Here is a 20297-nt window from a genome sequence, read left to right as displayed (position 1 = left end):
CATTCAGATGAGGATGCAGAGAACTTTACATGAAAAGTGGTAGATGTGGAAGGGAAACAGACTTTCCCAGTGTAGGCTTCTTTTTTTTTCCCTTGTAGAATACAGAATAGGATTTCTCCCTCTCAAGGTCCCTGTTTTTCTCCATCCATGCCCTTAATTTTGTCCCTTTGCTATGTTGCAGACGATAGGATTTGTTATTTCTATCTGGCTCCTGATTTCACTGGGGACTTTATAATTCACTGTTTTGCAGGAAAAGGGATGAGAAGAGTAAAAAGGAGAAAGCAGGAAAAGAAGGGAATCAGACATCTGTGTTATAAGAGAAAACAGGTTTTTAAGGTGGCATTAAAGTTCTACTGGAAAATTAACAGCTGTAATATTTCCACCTATGAGTGATTTGGTCCCTGTAGAGTGGAATCTTAATTTGAAGAATGAAGTTCCTCATGATTTAAGCCAAGAAATAGTTTGACTTGTACTTCAGGCGAATCCTCTGTGTCATGTAGGATATGGGGGCACAGTACTGAGCTCTCTGTGTCCTGCACACCAATCAGTACACTGTCTGGGATGACAACTATGGGAACATTGTTGGGGGATGTTTTTTTTTCATTGATTGTCTGATATACAGGATTTAGAAGAGATGGTAATAATATTAGTAGGAGGATTAATGCAAACTTTGCAAACAAGGATTCCCAAGACTATTTCATCTGACTTTCTAGTGGAGAATCTTAATTCAGGGCTGATGCAGTCACTTTTTCTAGAGTTAGGGGATGAACAAGAGTGCTGAGAGTCATGTTCCTCATTGGGCTCATAACCCCAGCTGGCCATGGTGTTGTAGGTGGGATGTTTCAAGTCTTGAACAACTGAATCCTTTGGAATCTTGCTCTCTCGTTCAGCTCTTCCTCCGGGGTCATGACGGGTTCTCATGCGGCAGAATGGCAATGTCAGTTTGAGATTACAGTCATGCGCTGCTCAATGAAGGGCACCCGAGAAAAGTGTCTTTAGGTGATTTCATTGTTGTGCAAACATCACAGAGTTCACTTAAACCTAGATGGTATAGTCTACTGCACACCTTTGTCCGAGGCTGCAAGCCTGTACAGCATGTTACTGTAAAACACAGCAGGAGATTAAACCAAACACAAGAGAAAATGTTGTAATCAAGAGATGGGGTAAACACGAGAGGTATGAGGCTGCGGCCGTTATAACATGACGTAATTTTACAGCAGCCTGTTTTTATAAGCAGAGAGAGTGCACTCTAAGATAACAATAAAAAGTATAGTATAGTAAATACATAAACCAGTAACATAGTTATTTATTATCATCATTAAAGTACGTACTGTACATCATTGTATGTGTTATGCTTTTATACAACTGGCAGTGCAGTAGGTGTGTTTACACCAGCATCACCACAAACAAGAGAACTATGTTGTGCTATGACATTACAGGGCAATAGGAATTTTTCAGCTCCATTATTTTTTTTGAAGCATATATATTGTAGAGTTTCTTGATTTTAATTTAAACTTATTTGTCACCAGTTAAAATAAAGGTTATTTAAAATAAGTATTACATGCATTTCAGTTTTTCCCAATGTAGCATTTAACAGATGTGTTTTTTAAAAATTAAATTTATTGGGGGTGACACTGGTTAATAAAATTCTATAGGTTTCAGTTTTACCATTCTATAATACATCATCTGCATATGGCATTGTGTCTTTACCAACAAAGTCAATTCTCCTTCCCTTACCTTGTATTTGACCCCCTTTACCTTTTACTACCTCTCCCAACCCCTTTTCCGTGGGTAACACTCATACTGTTGTCTGTGTCTATTTTTTGTTTGTTTCTTTGTCTTGTTTTTTCATTTATTGTTTTCAACTCAGCCCCATTATAATCTATGAGACCACAGTCACCTGTGTGGTCTGTTGTTGACCAAAACATCTGGTGTGGCCCATGACTGTATTCTGTTCAGGATTTTCCTGTGGGGGTCCAGCTGGTTTTGACTTGCTCTGTGAGATGTGGAGATGCTCTCGTATGTTAGAAATAGAACCAAAGGACATGTCCCCAGCTTTTTGAAAATGTTTGTTATCAAGTCTGAGGTAACTGGGTGATAATTTGAGTCATATTTTGACTCTCCGTGAATTTTGCCTTCTGTGCCAGCCTGAGCGTATCTCTGGCAAAGTTGCTATCACATTATTGTATCATGTTCTTAGTCTCATTTTGTGTTGTGTCTTTCTCTTGGTTCTATACTCAGTATCCTCCATCAAGGCTGAATTGAATGTATAAGATGTGACAGAAAAAGGCAAATGAAATCGCAGCTGCTTGGAAATGAGAAATCACCACTCTGTCAGTGGCAGAGCACCATGACCTTTGCTTTAAATTTTTTTCCAGTGAAGAGAGAATTGCACCTATTGCAGAGCAGGTTTCCCAATACTTGTGTTCTGTCATCTGATTTCTTGAAACTGAACAAATCATTAAAACTTTTTATGTTTTAACATGGGATATAACTGAGATGTCTCATCTAAGTTACATAGCTTACATATTAAGGTAGATTAGAAGGTTAGTTTTAATAGCACAAGAATGAACCTTGAATTTTCTTTGTTAAAGAGAAAACTTTTCCAAAGAAGAAATTTCACTTCTTGATTCTCCTCTTATGTAGGACTAGAGTGCATTTTACAGTATATATCTATTATCTGTTATCTACTATGGCATATATTATTATATAAGTATTTTATACATAGATACCTAGTAATCTAGTAAATATATTTCTGTATAGTTTTGCCTCAAATGCAGGGAAAAATTTAAGTATGCTTTGGATTTATTTTGGTTTTGCTCTATGTAACTTTAGGTACATTACGAGTTAACACAATTCCTACAGTTTGGATTACTTACCATTCATGTCAAGATTTTGTTTGCCTTTTCTTTAGGAAAGTCTGTAATTCTGATTAGGAAATTATTCTCTATTACGATGGTTAATGTGACTGTAATCTCTGGTGAAAATTTGTAATATTATGCCTCTTATTGCTTAGAAATATAAAAAACAATTTTATGGATTGCAGTGGTTGGACTCTACTTCTCAGTCTGGGATATCAAGTGTTACATTTATTATTCCAGTCTAAAAGGAGCAATTCCCAATACTGGAGGGCTGCTCCTTAAATACTGGTACTCCTTTGGTTCTCTTTTAGGATCCATTTCTTTTCCTTCCTTCTTACATGAATAACATTGACTGAGTTCTTATTGTGTAGCAGGACAGGGCCATGCTGTACAGCTGAGCAGGTTGTGTACTGTACAATTCCAGACTTAGTGCCATCGGCTCTGTGCTAGCTAATGCACAACCTCTCATTTAACCTCACAATAACCTGTGAGATGAATATCATCATTCCTATTTTATAGGTGAGAAAACGGAATTTGGGGTATGTTAAAACTTGTTTAAACTTATATGATGATGACTAGAGTTTGTATGGGTTCAGAGTCTCTGATTCTCTCCACAGCATGCCACCTTTTGATTTCAGCTCTTGGTCATCTCATCCATGGCTACCACCGAAATGATGGTCATTTCAAAAAGATTCTCTACCCCCAATCTCTCTCTGCTGCCGGCCTACTAGACAAATCTCCCACTATGTCCCTCTGGCACTTCAGATTCTGCACAATTACAGTGGAATTGTCATCATTTTCCTTACTGCTCTGCCTTTGTTCCCAGTGTCAATTAGTGGCACCAGCAGCCTGGGCTCTCCTCTCTCCCTTATCTCCCATATCCAGTCAGATCTATCAGGTCCTATGAATTCTGTTTCTGAAATCTCTCTCCACCTGTTCCCTTCTTTTTCACGCCCTCATTCTTTTATTCTGAATGCACCCATTCTGTCTGAATTACAGAAAGTATCGCCTAAAGTCTCACATCTCTAGGCCTTTGCATTGGCGGTTCCCTCTGACTGCTTCACCTTTCTCCACCTTCCCCAATCAGCTACTTGAGGACTCAGCTTTCAGTTACTTTCTCAGGGATACCTTCCTTTATTCTTTTTCATCAATCCCTTTCCTTAAGTTAAATTATTTTTCTCTGTATTCCCTGGGCACGTCATGTCTAAGTCTATCATATCACTCATCAGAATACCCTGAGAATTGGTTTGCTTGTCTGACTCCTTCCAGGACTAAGAGTTCTCTGAGGACAGGACTACATCCAACTTATCTTTGTTTCCCAAGCTTCTAAGCAGCTTTTCTGGGAGGAGATAAAAAAAATGCTTGAGGGGATGAATGATGCACACAGCAGGCTCGTTAGGTGGATAGGAAAGCATTGTTCACACAATACTGTAGTGTTCTACCTGCTTATGTAGTCCAACTAAAAGTTGAATGCAATTTTTATTAACTTGCATGTTTGATAATAATGCTGATGTTCTTTTAATTATACAGTATATTTTTTCTTCCCCCCTGCTATTGACAACAACAGGCAGCCTGATGGTTGCTTAACCTATGTTTTCATTCATATTGGCAGCAGCTTCTTCCCTTACCCTGTTGATAAGAGATTATAACTCAATTGCATGGTAATTTCAAAAGTGGACTCTGTGTTGAACTTTGGTTTAAGGTGCCAAACTTTTGGCATCAACACTAATGAATAAACCTACCTCTTAGAAGGTGCTTTATTTACCTTTCTTGATCCCTTCAACGATGTTCACTGCACCAAGAAAGTACCCTGAGGTTGGTGATCTCAGAACCTGCTACTGCTAAATTTGAAGTTAGCCATATGTGGGGGTGGTTTTCATTTAGCATGTACCTTTTTCATCCAAGACAGGTTTAGTCTCATTCTAGCCCTGCTCCCTATCTGGTTCAAGCCAACAACTTAAATCTTCCTGGACATCCGTTTTCCTCATTATTAAAATTAAGCATTTGGACTAAACTAGCTAGGAGAACTTTTCAAACTCAAATGTCCTCTGATTCTATTACTTTGTGTCCCCATTGTGAATTCTCTTCCTGTCTTATTTCCCTTGTCCACTTTCCCTCCCTCCCCCACTAGCGGACGGGTCCTCCCGCCTGTCCCACCACCGCACACAGAGATACACTGTGTTCTTCAGCACCTGGCTTTGACCTGGAGGTTTTCTTCAACATGGAGGAAGTTGGGAAGCAATTTGCTATGTGCTCTTCCTTCAGGGGCACTCCCTTCCACGAGGGTTGGAGAGTCCCTTCCTTGTAGGGAGCACATTCCTGAGTGCAGTTGCAAAAGGAGAGGGAGGTTGCAGAGGGAGCACAGAATGATTCTTGTATCAGAGTGAAGGTTTTTCTAAACTGCCACAGATTTGGGACTGTGATTTTGGCCCCTGGAGGGTGTGGGGAGCAAGGGTATAATCTGTTCTAAACATTCGACAAATTAAGCGTCTAAGGTTTCAGAGTAAGGAAGGCACAGTCATAGTTCCCCGCAGCTTCCAGATCACTTGGTTACATTTTCTTTGGTTGAGAGTACAAGCTGTTAGGTTACTAAGTGTTCCCACATAATCTGTTGACAAAGCATTTCAAGCAAAATCATTGTATCATAAAGGTGTGCCAGTATTTTATGAGGTAAACTAAGTCAGTCATGATTTCATTTGCCTGCGTTTTCATTTTACCATTCGACACAAAAGGACAAATCAGCTTCAAGGAGTTCATCACCACCAGCCAGGATTACATGGAGTGTTAAAGGGTCTTCTTTAAAGGGAAAGAAGAAAAAAAAATATGAACAATAAAATGGCAATAAATACATATCATCTATCAACCATTGAATCTAAAAAACAAACTAAGAGAACAAGCAGAACAGAAACAGACTCAGATGCAAGGAACATGTGGAAGGTTGCCAGATGGGAGGTGGTTGGGTGGGGGGGATGGGTGAAAAAGGTGAAGGGCTTAGGGGTACAAATTGACTGTTACAGAACAGTCATGGGGATGTAAAGTACAGCTTACGCAGTGATGGCGAACCTTTTGAGCTCAGAGTGTTAGCATTTTGAAAAACCCTAACTTAACTCTGGTGCCGTGTCACATATAGAAATTTTTTTGATATTTGCAACCATAGTAAAACAACGACTTATATTTTTGATATTTATTTTATACATTTAAATGCCATTTAACAAAGAAAAATCAACCAAAAAAATGAGTCCACGTGTCACCTCTGACACGCGTGTCATAGGTTCGCCATCACTGGCTTAGGGAATATAGTCAACACTATTTCAATAACTAGGTACAAGGTATATTTGATGAGATGTGCATGGAAAGTATTTCTAAACAGTTTTCCGGCAAGGTGGGAAGGCCGTTCTGGGCTGTTGGAAGTAAGAGAAAAACATTTAAAGAGCTGGGAAGGAGGGAGACAAAGGTGCCCGCGGAGGACCCAATGCAGCAGAGAAGCAGCAAGCTCTGGAGGCCAAAGGTGGCATGGCCGGGCAGGATGAAGGACACCAGGGGCTGCTGCGGGGGCGCCCTGCTCTGGGTCTCCGCGGCGGCCGTCCCAGAAGACAGGAGGGAGGTCCTGTCTAGCGGAGCCAGCGGCGGGAGACGGGGTTGCTCCGCAGCTCGGGGGCGGTTCGGACAGGGTTAAGACCATCACCTGCAGTTGAAGTGCGGCTCGGATGGGAAGTAGGAAGTGCCGCGCCTGAGCTTCCTGTATAAATAAACGCCCGGCTCCTGGCGCTGCTGCTGTTGCTGGCGAGCTGCGCCCCACGCTCTGCAAGGCTCCCGGGCACCGCAGCAGCTCCCGAGGCAGGAGGCGCTTGGTGATAGGTCCTCCTCCGCCGGCCCCGCAGGTCCGGCAGCCCAGTGCTGTTACAGCCCTGCAGAGCGCAAAGCTGTCAGCTGCAGAGCCCGGAGGACGACGGAGAGAACGAAACAGCTCCTCTTCCCCGGTGTGCGGGTGTGCGAGCTGGAGGCTGCCGAGAAGCCCGGCGGCGGAGGACCCGAGCTCTTCGGCCAGGTAGGTCTAGCTGGCTTTTCAAAAGCTGCAGGCATTCCAAGACCCGGGGGGGTGTTGGACCAAGAAAAGGAAAAAGGGCAAGAAACTATGATACCATGGGTTTTAGGGTTATGTCCTGGGTCTCGTGCGTCAACCATACAGAATTGAATTCATTCTGAATGCCTTTAAACACCTGTTAACTTTTAAAAATAGATGTCTTTGTAAAGGTAAAAAGAAGCTAGTTTAATTACTACTAAAACAGTCCACCGAATGCATTGGAAAATTCAAGGTTAGATCAAACCTCCCCATGTCTTAAAGGGAGACCAAAAGTTGGCATAGCCTCAGCTGTTTACCTTCTGTTACTTGGAAATGCACAGCAATATGTTGACACACATAGATATTAACAAGCTGTTATATTATCTATGGGTTCTTGGCCATACATTATGCAGATTGTTTTGTCAGGTAGTTGCTGATAAAACAAAGCGAAACTCCGATCTTATACTGCTGTGCTCAAATTTAAGTTAAAATGAAACTGGCTCCTGCTGCTTCAGCAGAGAATAGGTATTTTTTAGCTTACCCTTTCCAGGGTACCTTTTGCTTTTGTTGTGTGTTTCAGTGATTCTGCTGTAAGTCTACTCCTGATGCCTGTACTTCTCACATTCACATCTCTCAGAAATGAATTCTTTCGGGGAAAATGTTCTCTGTCTTCATGCATCCACTATAGTCACTCACTTTCTCCTTTCTGCCGCACATGGATCTTATCAAAACATTAGCTGGGGCTCCTAACAGGACTCTCTCCCGCTTCTTTTAACTTGGCACTTCTGGATGTGTGTTTGAATGTAGCCAGGTATGAATTAAAGAAAAACGTACCTAACATGTCTGAAGCAGCAGATTGGGGGTGTCTAAGCAGAAGCGAAATAAATGAACTTTGAGATGACTCAGTTTTTAGGGTGTGGGTAAGAGGAAGAAGAAACCCAGCCAGTCTTCACTGAGTTGCTGGCTAATGAGAGTATCAGGCTGCTGCAGCTTTCACTGCGATGAGCCTCTTGATCCCCGGTGCTTTTCACCTCAGATTCCTCTGCTGGTTCCTCCTTTTCTTTACTCTGTCCTCCCTTCCCAATCCTATCTTCATGAGGAGAAGGGGGCGGGGAGGGAGGAAAAGAATGATAGCTATAGCAGAGCCACAAAGCCATTTGGAGAGAATTGTATTAGGAAATCCAAGGCCACGTTTTCTCCCCACTCCTCCTTCCTCTTGCACACCTGTGACTGGTATTTTGGTCTTTGTAGTGGCATAACTGTGAACAATAGGAAAGGAAAAAAAAAAGGAACCTGTTTTAAAAAGTAGCCTCTGACTAATGGAAACGGCAGACTTGTATAGAGAATGTAAAAAAGTATTGAGTTGCTGAATTGGGTTGCTTGGCTTTTTATTTAAAACAAACAAATAAAAAACTCAACCAAAAAGTCCCCCAAACCAATCACCCTAGATAACTTGCTCCTACACTACTACTGTGCTGGAAGTGAGGCTTAAATGTGGTCAAACACTGTCTAAACTCAGAGTTTTACAAATATTTACAGTCATCTATGCCAAATATCTCTGTGCTGAGCCCCAAGAACATTCTCAGCATTCAAAAGCCTCATTCTCATGAATGGTTTCAGTTCATTGGCAATTTAAAAGCATTCAGGCTTCCAAACTAGGTCAGTTAAAGACATGTCTTTAAAAAAAAATTAGTTATTGGGTCTCCCAGGTTATGACCAAGTTTTCTCAGTCTAACTCTACAGCAGAGAGAGAAGTTATGCTCTATCTGAAAAGAAAAAAAAAGCTTATTTTGTCTTTATAGGTCTACATTTAGCTTCCTGGAAGCTAGCTTTCTCTCTAATAATATGAATACATTTAATCTGAGAAAGCATATTTACATTTTTTCTTCCTGAAAAGTAGTTTCAGTATTTTAGATGTTTAGAAACATTTCGAAGGACACCAGAGTCATTTCTATGTAGTGTTTCTACTAATTCTGGCTTGTGTGTTGCCCCTGGCCTTGCCTAATGACATTACTTTCTTGTTAAGTGAGGTGTGCAGTGTTTGAAATCTCCAGTTTGAAGTAGAGGTCAGGAATCATGCTGAACCCAGATGTTGATGGAGAGACAAAGTCCAAACGGTTTTGGAGCTAAACTTACTTTGTGCAATTGATTATTTTGGAGATGGGAAAGGGGCCAAGCTGCCCGGCAAGCCATGCTTTCCACCTTGGGCTGTGCTGAGTAGGTGTCTGCAGTCACTGCTCCTGAGTGCTCAGACTTTCTTCCAGGGATGCCTGCCTTAATAGACAGAAGTTCCTTAGCTACAGGAAATTATCAATATTTTCAGTGTTTGGATTGCTGGGAGTGAACAGAGATGAGAACCAGGCCTTTAATATTTTCTTTCTCCCATGTACATTCAGAACACTTATCTGCTGTAGTACTGAGTGCCTACTGTTTGCCAGGTGTATGCTAGGTGCTGAGGATATAAAGATGTGTAAGATGGCCCCTGGCCTGAAGGAATTCACATAAGCTTGGAAGTGACTTTGAACTAGAGTGGTAGTTCTCAATTCATGTTGTTTTACCTGAGCATGAAAAATACTTTGATGTTTGTCGTCTCAACCATCGTTTCTCTGATATCACCTGAGCATTCAGTCATTTGAAGAGTCATAACAACATCTATTTAATTATTTTTATTTTCGTTTGTTTTTTTCATTTTTAGGTATATGTGGGGGAGTCTTATACTAACTTTTACTTTATTTTTAAAAAAAAAATATTTTTATTGATTTCAGAGAGGAAAGGAGAGTGAGAGAGAGATAGAAACATCAATGATGAGAGAATCATTGCTTGGCTGCCTCTTGCACACCCCCCCACTGGGGACTGAGCCTGCAACCCAGGCATGTGCCCTTGACCGGAATCGAATTCAGGACCCTTTGGTCCACAGGCCAATGCTCTATCCACTGAGCCAAACCGGCCAGGGCCTAACTTTTATTTTTATTAACTTTGGCATTTGCTATTTACTTGGTCAATTATTACTTTTAAATCCAATGAGTCATACTGTAGTAGTTATTTAAAAATGGAAAACAATACATTAAAGAGAGTAAAAGTAGCCGATGCTTTTGCAACACGGAATGAGAAACTTCTCATGTACGATCAGGTCCCTTCCTTGAATTGAAAGCACAACCACCTAAGTGAGATGCACTTCTCTTATTCATGGCTAGAACTACCTGATCACATGACTTGTAGTGTCTATTAAAGAACATACTTGTAAAGCCAGGTCTCATTGGTTTCTAATTCCTCTGTAATCATGAGTTTGAATCCCAGACCTTTAGTCAACTACATTTTTGTCTTTTTTGGAAAGATAGAACAAGACATCTCATTTCTCTCTCTGCTGGTCTTGTGGCTGAAGCACTAAACCCACAAATTGTCCTCTGTTCGATTATATAAAACTAACTGTTGACAACCTCCTCAACTAGCTTACTCTTTATCAGTGGGGAGTGGGGTTAATCACCTCTATGTCCCCAGCACCTATCATCTATGGAATTCAGTTCTTTGTGGGTTGACTTTATTTCCTGTATTATTGATTCCTTAAGAAACCTATTTGGCAAAGACATAAAAAAAAATACATACCCTGCACTTTACTTAGTGTGGGATGGAGGAGATTCCTTTTTCAAACTTGTTTAAAATTTCTTTCTGATTAAAATTTCTATATGCAACTTTCATAGGAGAGGTTAATATTTACATATGCTTTTATTCGCTTGGAGAAAAAAATTGATTTAGAGATTTGTGCTGTGTTGACTGTAATTTGCTGGTAATGTCATGACCCAAGACGTCAACCCTTCTCTTGCTCTATGGGCCCGCCTGAAATAACACTTCTCCTTGATCTGTTAATTACATCACTGTCTGACCTGCCTTGAAGCAGCATTCCTTCCTGCTCTTGAGCTTTGTTGTTATGCCAGGCAGGGGGAAGAAAATCATTTAGCAGGGCTGTATGAATAATTGTGGGCGGCCAGGGAGCCATGGACTGAAAAAGGGGTGGGCAGGGCACATGGTGTTGGGGAGGGAGCTCCCACGATGAATATAAAGTTGCAATGCCAAAAATATCATTGACCTGTGATTCTCAAATTCATTCCCACCTTCTCTGATATGTTTTTATTGTTAGGAAAGCTCAGAACAGATTTCCTCCCCTTGGGCCTTACCCTGGAGTGATAATAAGAACATGAAAAGAAGGCAAGAAAAAAGAAGTGTGCTTTTCAGAAAAAGGATCAGCATTTTTGTCGTTGTTAAAACTTGACATCTCAGATGCTCTGTACTATACAGGGTTTAGAGTTAGTTTATCACAATGTCATGCTCTTTGTTGCCCATGATCTCATCTCTCTTTCCACATATTTCACCTGTATATTTTGTAGGGGAAAAAATTGGATCTTATTATTCTGACCATTAAAAAATTGTAATGGTATGTGATGACAGATGTGTTAACTAATGTTATTATGGTAGTCATTTCACAAAATATACATATTAAAACATTACATTGCACATCTTCAAATTACACAATGTTATGTATCAACTAGAGGCCTGGTGCACGAAATTCTTGCATGGGTAGGGTCCCCAGGCCTGGCCAGTGATCAGGGCCTACTGGGGCCTTCCAGTTGCTGGCTGGGGCCTTCCTTCCCTGGCTGCTGGCTGCTGGCCAGGGCCAGGGCCTCCTTCATTCCACGCTGCCCTCTGGTGGTCAGCGCACGTCATAGCAAGCGATCAAACTCCCGATCTCCTGGTCGAACTCCCAAGGGGACACTTTGCATATATATATATATATATATATATGCAAAGTGTCCCCTTTGCACGTGCGCGCGCGCGCGCACACACACACACACACACACACACATATAGATTATATCTCAATAAAGCTGGAAAAATTAAATCTTATTAAAATGGCTGTAACAGACTTTATTCATTAACTGATTTGAAATAGCAAAGTGACTGTCTAGAACAGCGGTCGCCAACCTTTTTGACCTCATGGACCACCAGTGGTCTACGGACCACCCATTGGTGACTGCTGGTCTAGAAAACAGGTTTTGCTAATATCTAAGATGCCTATCCTAATGGAGTGTCTGTCCTTTCCACACACAAAACAAGTTAATAGAGGTATATTCTCTTATCAGTTCCATTTTAGAAGATAATGCTCTTCAAGTTACAAAGTGAAATCTTATTGCCATTCTGAAAACTAGTGAGACAAAGATGTTAAAACTAAGGAATTAAAGACTGAAGTATTTTTTAGTTTTTAATTTCCTCTAAATGAAGTTTTGAAACAGTGGGGAAGAGAACAGAATTTCCCTCCTATCGCATGAGGCATGGTGATAAACAGTGTTTCTCAACAGTGCTGCTGCCTCCCAGAGCCTGAGTAGGTGAATATTTACTTCTATCACATCTAAGAATTAAGCATTTCTTGGGTTTGTTTAGTCTAGAGAATAATTTCTGGTCTATTTTTTTGTTAAATAATGATGAAGTGTCTTCTGTGTGATGCCATATATCTACTCATTGGCCTTGAGCATTATTCTTTTAAAAAATAATTAGATATAAAATATACTTGAATAATTGCATTTCTCTAGTTACTAGTGAGGCTATGTCCCCTTTTGTTCTTGCCCTTTCAGGGCACATATTAGAACTGTTTTTCTGATATTATTGGATGTGCACTGGTTCATCTAGTCCTTGAATAACCAGAGAGTGGGTCAAAGATGTAAGCCAGGGGTAGAACCATAACACTGGCCACTATGGAGGTCATCATAAATCCTTGTCTCACTTAATATCAATACTGCTTATAGCCCTGGCTACTCTACCAGCCAGCTGGTCTACCCTCCATTCCAGATTGTATTTAGGGTAGCATTTCAGCAAATGGCTGATGAATGTCTGCATTCTATTAGTGAGTTTTTGAGTCACCAATAGCTTCTATTAAGAACATAAATCAGCAGCTAAATAAATCACTGTATTGGGCAGAAATGCCAAGGTGAATACAATGCTGATTTTTAGATTGTGTTGAGTGGAAGCTGGTTGCCTGGCATGTCATTTTTAGTTGGTATTGGGAGAGCTTTCCTAACAAGGTCTTTAGATTGCTTTCTCTTTTTGCTCTATTAGAATATTGGCTTCCTGAGAATCTCATGATAGAAGGCAACTATTTAGCTGTACCTTCCCACCACCTACCCTTCCTGAAAACACTTCCCTTTGTTAGCTCCCTCTTATAGGCATGCATTCATATATTTTATTCCAGCTGCCTCACAGGGTTGACTCAGTCTTGCATGAGCATGTACACATTTTTAGAGCATTTGTGTATCTCCCTTTCTGTTTTGTCCCTTGTTCTTGAATAACTCTTAGGCTTTCATAGCATAGCCTGGAACTAAGATGTGAGCACAGATCTACTGGATTTTTACATACATTAATATTCTGTTACATCAGTAATATCTAGTTCAGTAGTTCTCAACCTTCCTAATGCTGTGACCCTTCAATACAGTTCCTCATGTTGTGGTGACCCCCAATTTCATTGTTACAAATTGAACATAATTAAAGCATAGTGATTAATCACAAAAACAATATGTAATTATATATGTGTTTTCCGATGGTCTTAGGCGACCCCTGTGAAAGGGTCATTCGATCCCCAAAGGAGTCGCGACCCACAGGTTGAGAACTGCTGATCTAGTTGATTCATTTTGGTAGCTTTCTATTTCTCTTAGTCTCTTTAATCATGCTTTGCCAATTTATCTAAGTTTTAAAGTTTTGCAGAAGGGTGTAAAAATTCCTAAATAACTAGCCCTGGCTGGTGTGACTCAGTTGGTTGTGTGTGGTCCCAAGCACATGCATGGGTTGTGGGCTTGATCCCCAGTAGGGGGCATGCAGGTGGTAGCTGATCAATGTTTCTCTCTCTCCCTTTCTCCCTCTCCCTTCCTCTCTCTCTAAAATCAATAAAAACATATTTTAAAATTTCCTAGATAACTAGATAAGTATCCTAGTAAAACATTATCCTTTGCAATTATTTTTTTGTGCAATGGAATAACTACTATGATTTTAGGTGGTTATACAGGCATAAATACATTAGTTAAAAATGCTTTAAATGTTGACTCTCCCATTCTTTGCATTTTTGGAGCAGATTGCTTTTTCAGGCAAATTTCTTATACATCCTGTGCTCCCAACACCACTTCTCATGTATTCCTTTCTTTGGCAATTCCAATGAAAATACATGAGGGAAAAAGTGGCTTTCCTGTCCTTTCCACAAGATAGTACTTGCTGCTCATATAATGAACACTGTTAGAGCAAGAGACACTCATAGAGTGGATGGAAGTGCTGTCTCCCCTTGCCTGGAAATTTAGTGCAAAATCAGATGCTTTAGGGTGGTTTTCCTTCCATGCACACCCCAGCCATTATCCTATTCAGTGATTAGTTACAGTTAAGCAAGTGATAATTTTACCACCTCTGACCCCCATCCCCCAATCCTACCATTGATTTTAGAAAGTTTAAACTGAAGGCAGCTGTCATCTTTCCCCCTCCCCTCCTCTCTCCTTCCTTTTCTGCTGAAATTCTTTTTCATTGGGTCTGTCATACCCAGTAAGAAGTTCAATCACATTAGTAATAATGGTAAAAATAATTATAAAAGTTACTGTTTTAAATCAAGCAGGAGAATAGAACATTCAAGTGACTTTCTTATTGTAGGTAAAGCATGAAGTATGAGGTAAAATAAGTTGAACAAGAATGAGTTATGGGCTCTCTAGAAGGAAGACTTTTCTTGCAAATGGGAGGGCAGTGGTGAATTGTCAGTGTACCTATGAGCATGTGGTCAAATGAAAGGGTCAGGAGGGATTGTGAGTGTGTTGCCAGTCTTCCTGTGGGCACCTCCTCTGAATCTCATGCCATTTACTAGTAGTGATTCTACTATTGGTGAGTTTCTACTATTGGTGGTTTCCTGTTGTGGAGAGTGGTGAATCCAACAGGACATACCAGTAAATGAAGAAACACAAGTACACTGTTTAGCCAGCCATTCTCAAACATCTCAAGTGCTCTCTAATAATTCATTAGAGAAATTAGGATTCTCCTGATTATTGCTTTAAGAGCTTGCTTTCTAATAAATCAATGGTGAAAGGGTTTCTTATTTGATACTCTTTTTTTATGAAGTACCCACCATGTATCATTCATTTTTAACATATTCTCTATTGGTTTTGCCCAGAGTGAAAACCAAAAGTCTGCTTTTCAAACTGTATGGTGAAGCTTTCAGCTTCTGCGATGGCGCCTGGGGGCTGCTGAGAGAAAGGTCAAAGGGACCTGGCCTGGCCTCCCAGCATTGCTGCAACCAGCATGCGTCTACCTTATCTCTTTCATACAGTGGTGGTTTACTTGTGATTTTGTTTTCATAAAATTCCAACGCTTTAAAGACATTTGAAAGCTACCACTTTAGGGAATTGGTGTTATTGTACACAGTAAAATAAATCCCTTTTTTTTGAAGAATTATTTTGGATTGTTCTCATCTCAAAAAGATGAAATGTGTGATTCTGTCTTCTCTCTCACTGAGTCACAGGTACTGCCCAGATTGGAATGTTTCAAATTTCTTCCCTTCCCTTCCCTTCCCTTCCCTTCCCTTCCCTTCCCTTCCCTTCCTGCCCTGCCCTTTTCTTCTTATTTTTTAACAAAACATAAACATGTCTCTATAAAAAGTTTTTATGTCAAAAATATTTTTATGTATAAAAATATTTTTAAATTTATATATATATATATACACATATATATATATTTTAAACCATTTTATTGAGGTCTGATTGACAGACAAAAAGCTATACATATTAATGTATGCAACTTGATGAGTTTGGAGATAAGAATACACCCGTGGAACATTATGATGCCTGTAGTTAAGAATACTGTATTATATACTGAAAAATTAGTGAAAGGAGTAGATCTGATGTTCTGTGTTCTCATCACACACACACACACACACACACACACACACACGATAAATAAAGAGGGTAGGAGGCAACTTTTGGAGATGATGGATATATTTATATTTTTATAACTTTGATTTTATGCTATAGGCTTGTAATTCACAATCTAAGGAGTAACAACTTTAGTATATAGTAAGAAACAAGATTATGTTTCAAATGGCCTCGATTAAGATAATTTCTAGTTCTGCCTTCCAAAGAAAACTATTTCTAAGCTATACCTTCTCAAAAGTATTCAATTATGTCTTTGTTTTTTGAGAACATTACAAATTTGGCCTGTTTAAGGTGTCCTTCTTAAAAATAATGTAGATTGAGACTGAGAAAATTGATTTTCTTGAAGAATACCTTGATCTCTTGTTAGGTTGAAACAACAGGACTTAATCTCTTCACAACAGCTTTCCTCAGATGGCGAAGAAGTGTCATTGACATTGTGGTGTGGGATGGTTCTGGCCTGTGTCATTTCCCATCTTCCCCTCAGGAAGCATTTACAGGCTAGATTTCTTGTTGTTTGACTTGGGATTTGTCCTTTATTGGGAGGAAGATAATTCAGAATATTTTGTGTGAACAGTGTTAGGGAAACAGAGATGAGAAAACAGTAGTTGAGGGAGACTCATGAGCCTCTGTGTGCTGTGGGGAGTATTGGAGAAACAAATGGGTTAGAGTTTTCTAAGCATAAACTGGGAAGAGGTAACATCATTCATTTTAACCCCTAATTGACCCTAAAGAGAGATTTTTTTAAACTTCAAAGTCCTGAATTTGATATACAGGTTGATTTGTATTTTATTTGCTCTTAGATGATAATTCATTCATAGTTAATCTAATAAGAACATTGTGTCCTGAACCTTATTGGGTCTTTCCCAATCATTAATTAGAATCCTGTTTATTTTTAATCAAGACATCTATTGCCACTCAGGGAGTAGGGGGAAAACCTTGAGTAGTAGAGTTAGTCATTGTTAACTATTTCTGGTATGACATTAAGAAAGTCAGTGCAGTTAGATATCATAGATTATGTCTTTCCAACTGATCCAATTTGTTTTCCCTTCCATTGTTTTAGTATTTTATACCTATATATTGAGACATCAGGCACCATAGTGCTATGTAGTAAATGCTGAACATGTAATTTGTTTTGCCAAAAAGTTGGGAAGAAAAAGACTGGTTCTCATACGGGAGATTGTATTTACAATTATTTCTATGGCAGAATCTATATATAAAAAAGCCTAACCATTCAACCATCTGACCAGTAGCTATGACGTGCAATGACCACCAGGGGGAAGATGCTTCGAATGGTAGCTATGACACATACTGACACCAGGGGGCAGACGTTCAATGAAGGAGCTGCAGAGTGACAGCAACTTTGCAGAGTGCTCTTTCACATTTTGGGATCCTTTGGGGGATGTTGGACTGCCGGTTTCAGCCCCGAAGGCCAGGCTGAGGGACCCCACCTACCGAGGGACCCTGCTCACTCCACAGATATCCTTCGAGCCCTGGCACTGCCCCAGGTGCAGCCAGCTGGGGAGGGATGCGGGAGGTTGGCTCCAGGGCGTATCTGGCCTGTCTCGCCCAGTCCCACCCCACTGGCCACCCTCTAATTAATTTTCTTTCAATGTGTACAAATCTGTGCACTGGGCCTCTAGTTTATTATAATTGGCTGTACTCTGTTAAAATAGTAAGAACTTTAGGGTTTTGCTTTTATTTAATCAGAACATGAAATTTCTCGATATGATATGAATGTGCAGGAAGATTATTTTTCACAGTTATTTTGCCACTTTAAAAGATATTCTGAATAAAAACAATCTAGTGGAAGGGCTTTAGTTATCTTTTACTTTTCAGTGTAGAAGTATCATTTCCTATACTTATGCTATGTGTGAAGACAAATTTTATTTTTGTACAATTTCAGTGAACTTCTGATAGCTGTAGTCATGAACTTCACGTCTCTCTCTTTCTCTTCCTCCTTCCCTCCCCCTTTTTACTTTTCTCTCTCCCTGCTCCATTCCCCCACATACTATTCACTTGTGAGGCAGCTCTGGTATAATGGACCAGGCACTGGGCTTGGTCTCAGAGGTGTAAGTTTGAGTTTTGCTCTGCCATATACAAGCTCTGAGGACTTTGACAGATACTTAACTTCTTAGGACCTTAATTCATCTATAAAATGAAGGAAATAGTCATCATGGTTGCAAAAGAATAAATGAAATATTGCACATGAAGAAACACAACTAATACTAACACCTTATTGAAATTTTTTTATTAGAGTAAAATATACATAACATAAGAGTTACCATTTCAACCATTTTAAGTATATCATATAATGGCATTAAGTATATTTACAGTGTTGTGCAACCATCACACTCTCCATCTCCAGAACTTTTTTATCATCCTAAACAGACAGAAACTCTATACTCACTTAATAATAACTCTCTACTTCTTCCTCCCCCAGTTCTTGGTAACCACCATTCTACTTTCTATTTCTATGAATTTGACTGTTTTAGGTACTTCATATAAATGGAGTCATATAATATTTGCCCTTTGTCTCTGGCTAATTTCACTTAGCATAATGTCTTCAAAGTACATTCATGTGTCAAAATTTCAGTGCTTTTCAAGACTGAATAATATTCCATTTTATGTTTATACTAGAGGCCCGGTGCACGAATTCGTGCACCAGTGGGGTCCCTTGGCCTGGCCTGTGCGATTGGGCTGAAACCAGCTCTCTGACATCCCCGAGGGGTCCTGGATTGCAAGAGGGTGAAGGCCAGGCTGAGGGAACCCACTGGTCCATGATCGAGGCCGGAGAGGGATGCAGGAGGTTGGCCAGCTGGGGAGGGGCTGTGGGAGGGCTCCAGGGTGTGTCTGGCCTTGTCTCGCTCAGTCCCAATTGGCCAGACTCCAGCAGCAAGCTAACCTACCAGTCAGAGCATCTGCCCCCTGGTGATCAGTGAACATCATAGCGACTGGTCGACCGGTCGACTCTCTGCCCTCTGGTGGTCATAGCGAGCGGTAGAGTGGCCTTAGCATATCATTAGCATATTATGCTTTGATTGGTTGAATGGACGACCGGACACTTAGCATATTAGGCTTTTATTATATAGGATCATATTTGGTTTTTCCATTCATTCGTTGATGGACATTTGGATTGTTTCCACCTTTTAGCTAATGTGAAAAATGCTGCTGTGAACATATGTGTGCAAGTATCTGTTTGAGTTCCCTTTTTCAGTTCTTTTGGGTTTACACCTAGCAGCAGAATTGCTGGATCATATGGTAATTCTTTGTTTAACTTTTTGGGTGACATTCTACTTTTAAGTGTTTTTTGGAATCTATTGAATTGATTGTAGTGATGTGACTCCTAAATGGAGTATTTGCTCAGAATGGTCATTTACTAGTAATTCCCATAGTTTACATGATGGGAGCCAGGACCGTGAGGTCACCTTACATTTCAGGACTTCAGGAACACCTTGCCAAGGTGGCAAGCTTTCTAGCCCATGGTCCTCAGAAATGTATTCCCTGTGGGCTTAGAGATCATTGAGGGTGAAGATTTGCTCTGTTGGCGCCCAAATGTGTTGGTTAAACAATAGCTGTATCAATGGATATATTTTCTGCTTTGCACCTTTCTGCAGGGATTTGAGGAGACCGAAGAGGCGGACGACAGGCTGATGGGCTCAGTTGGTAGGCTGCATTATCTCACCATGACTGCCGAAAACCCGACGCCTGGAGACCTGGCTCTGGCTCCTCTTGTCACTTGCAAACTCTGCCTGTGTGAACAGTCTTTGGACAAGATGACCACACTCCAGGAATGCCAGTGCATCTTTTGCACAGCTGTAAGTTTTCCTTGATGCTTTCATCATGAGGATATACAAAGGGAAGAACTGTAAAGTTATAGGATGCATTTCTGTGGCTTACTGAGAAGCCAGGATTGCTACAATATGGTCCTACTTTGGAGAGCAACTCCACATTTGGATCTGTTTCCAAATAGTACCTTGAATGGTAAATTCTGTATTTGCTGGTTTTTAGTATATGTGTGTGATATGTAATTATTTGTTGAGTAGACAGAGTTTTTCTATTCTTAAAGTTCTGGCTAAGAAACAAAATAGAGGCATTTTTAACATGCCTCAGCTAACTATCATCCATAAGAAGCTCATGGGGTATTTTGAATGATGGAGAAATCAGGTAGTAATTTACTGAATTTTCTTTCATATACTTGCTTGAGCATCTCCTACAAAGCACATGGTATGCACTGTTTTACTTTGTCATATCTACTCCTTTTTTTTTTCTATTTTCACAATTTGCCAAAGGCTGTTTATCATAATAGAGAAACGCTATAAAAATCCAGGCATGGGCTTGTCCCTTTCAGTCTGACACTTGGTATCAGTGCCCATGACCTTTATTGTACGTTTCCCTGAAGGTTGGTTGGTTAAGGTGTAAAGCGAGGAAACGGAC

The 20297-nt window shown here is 40.3% G+C and overlaps 1 protein-coding gene across 3 annotated transcripts in view; it reads left to right on the top strand.

The window, feature by feature from the left end:
- The window catches only part of RNF144B (ring finger protein 144B), a 191906-nt gene that overhangs the window by 108224 nt on the left and 63385 nt on the right, over positions 1-20297 (top strand). For 2 of the 3 annotated variants that reach the window (XM_070405659.1, XM_070405657.1), the window contains exon 3: positions 19478-19678. In XM_070405659.1, coding sequence (XP_070261760.1) covers positions 19514-19678 — 165 coding nt within the window. In that variant the 5' untranslated portion in view covers positions 19478-19513. Of the gene's footprint in view, positions 1-6693; positions 6910-19477; positions 19679-20297 lie in introns of those variants that run through there. The other variant, XM_070405658.1, reaches the window with a different exon arrangement.

This window comes from Myotis yumanensis, unplaced genomic scaffold (assembly GCF_028538775.1).
Source record: "Myotis yumanensis isolate MYYU_CA2020_CCGP unplaced genomic scaffold, mMyoYum1.0.hap1 SCAF_2, whole genome shotgun sequence".
Taxonomy (NCBI): Eukaryota; Metazoa; Chordata; class Mammalia; order Chiroptera; family Vespertilionidae; genus Myotis; species Myotis yumanensis.
The sequence above is the reverse complement of the archived record's forward strand: the minus strand, read 5'-3'. Positions and strand labels throughout refer to the sequence as shown.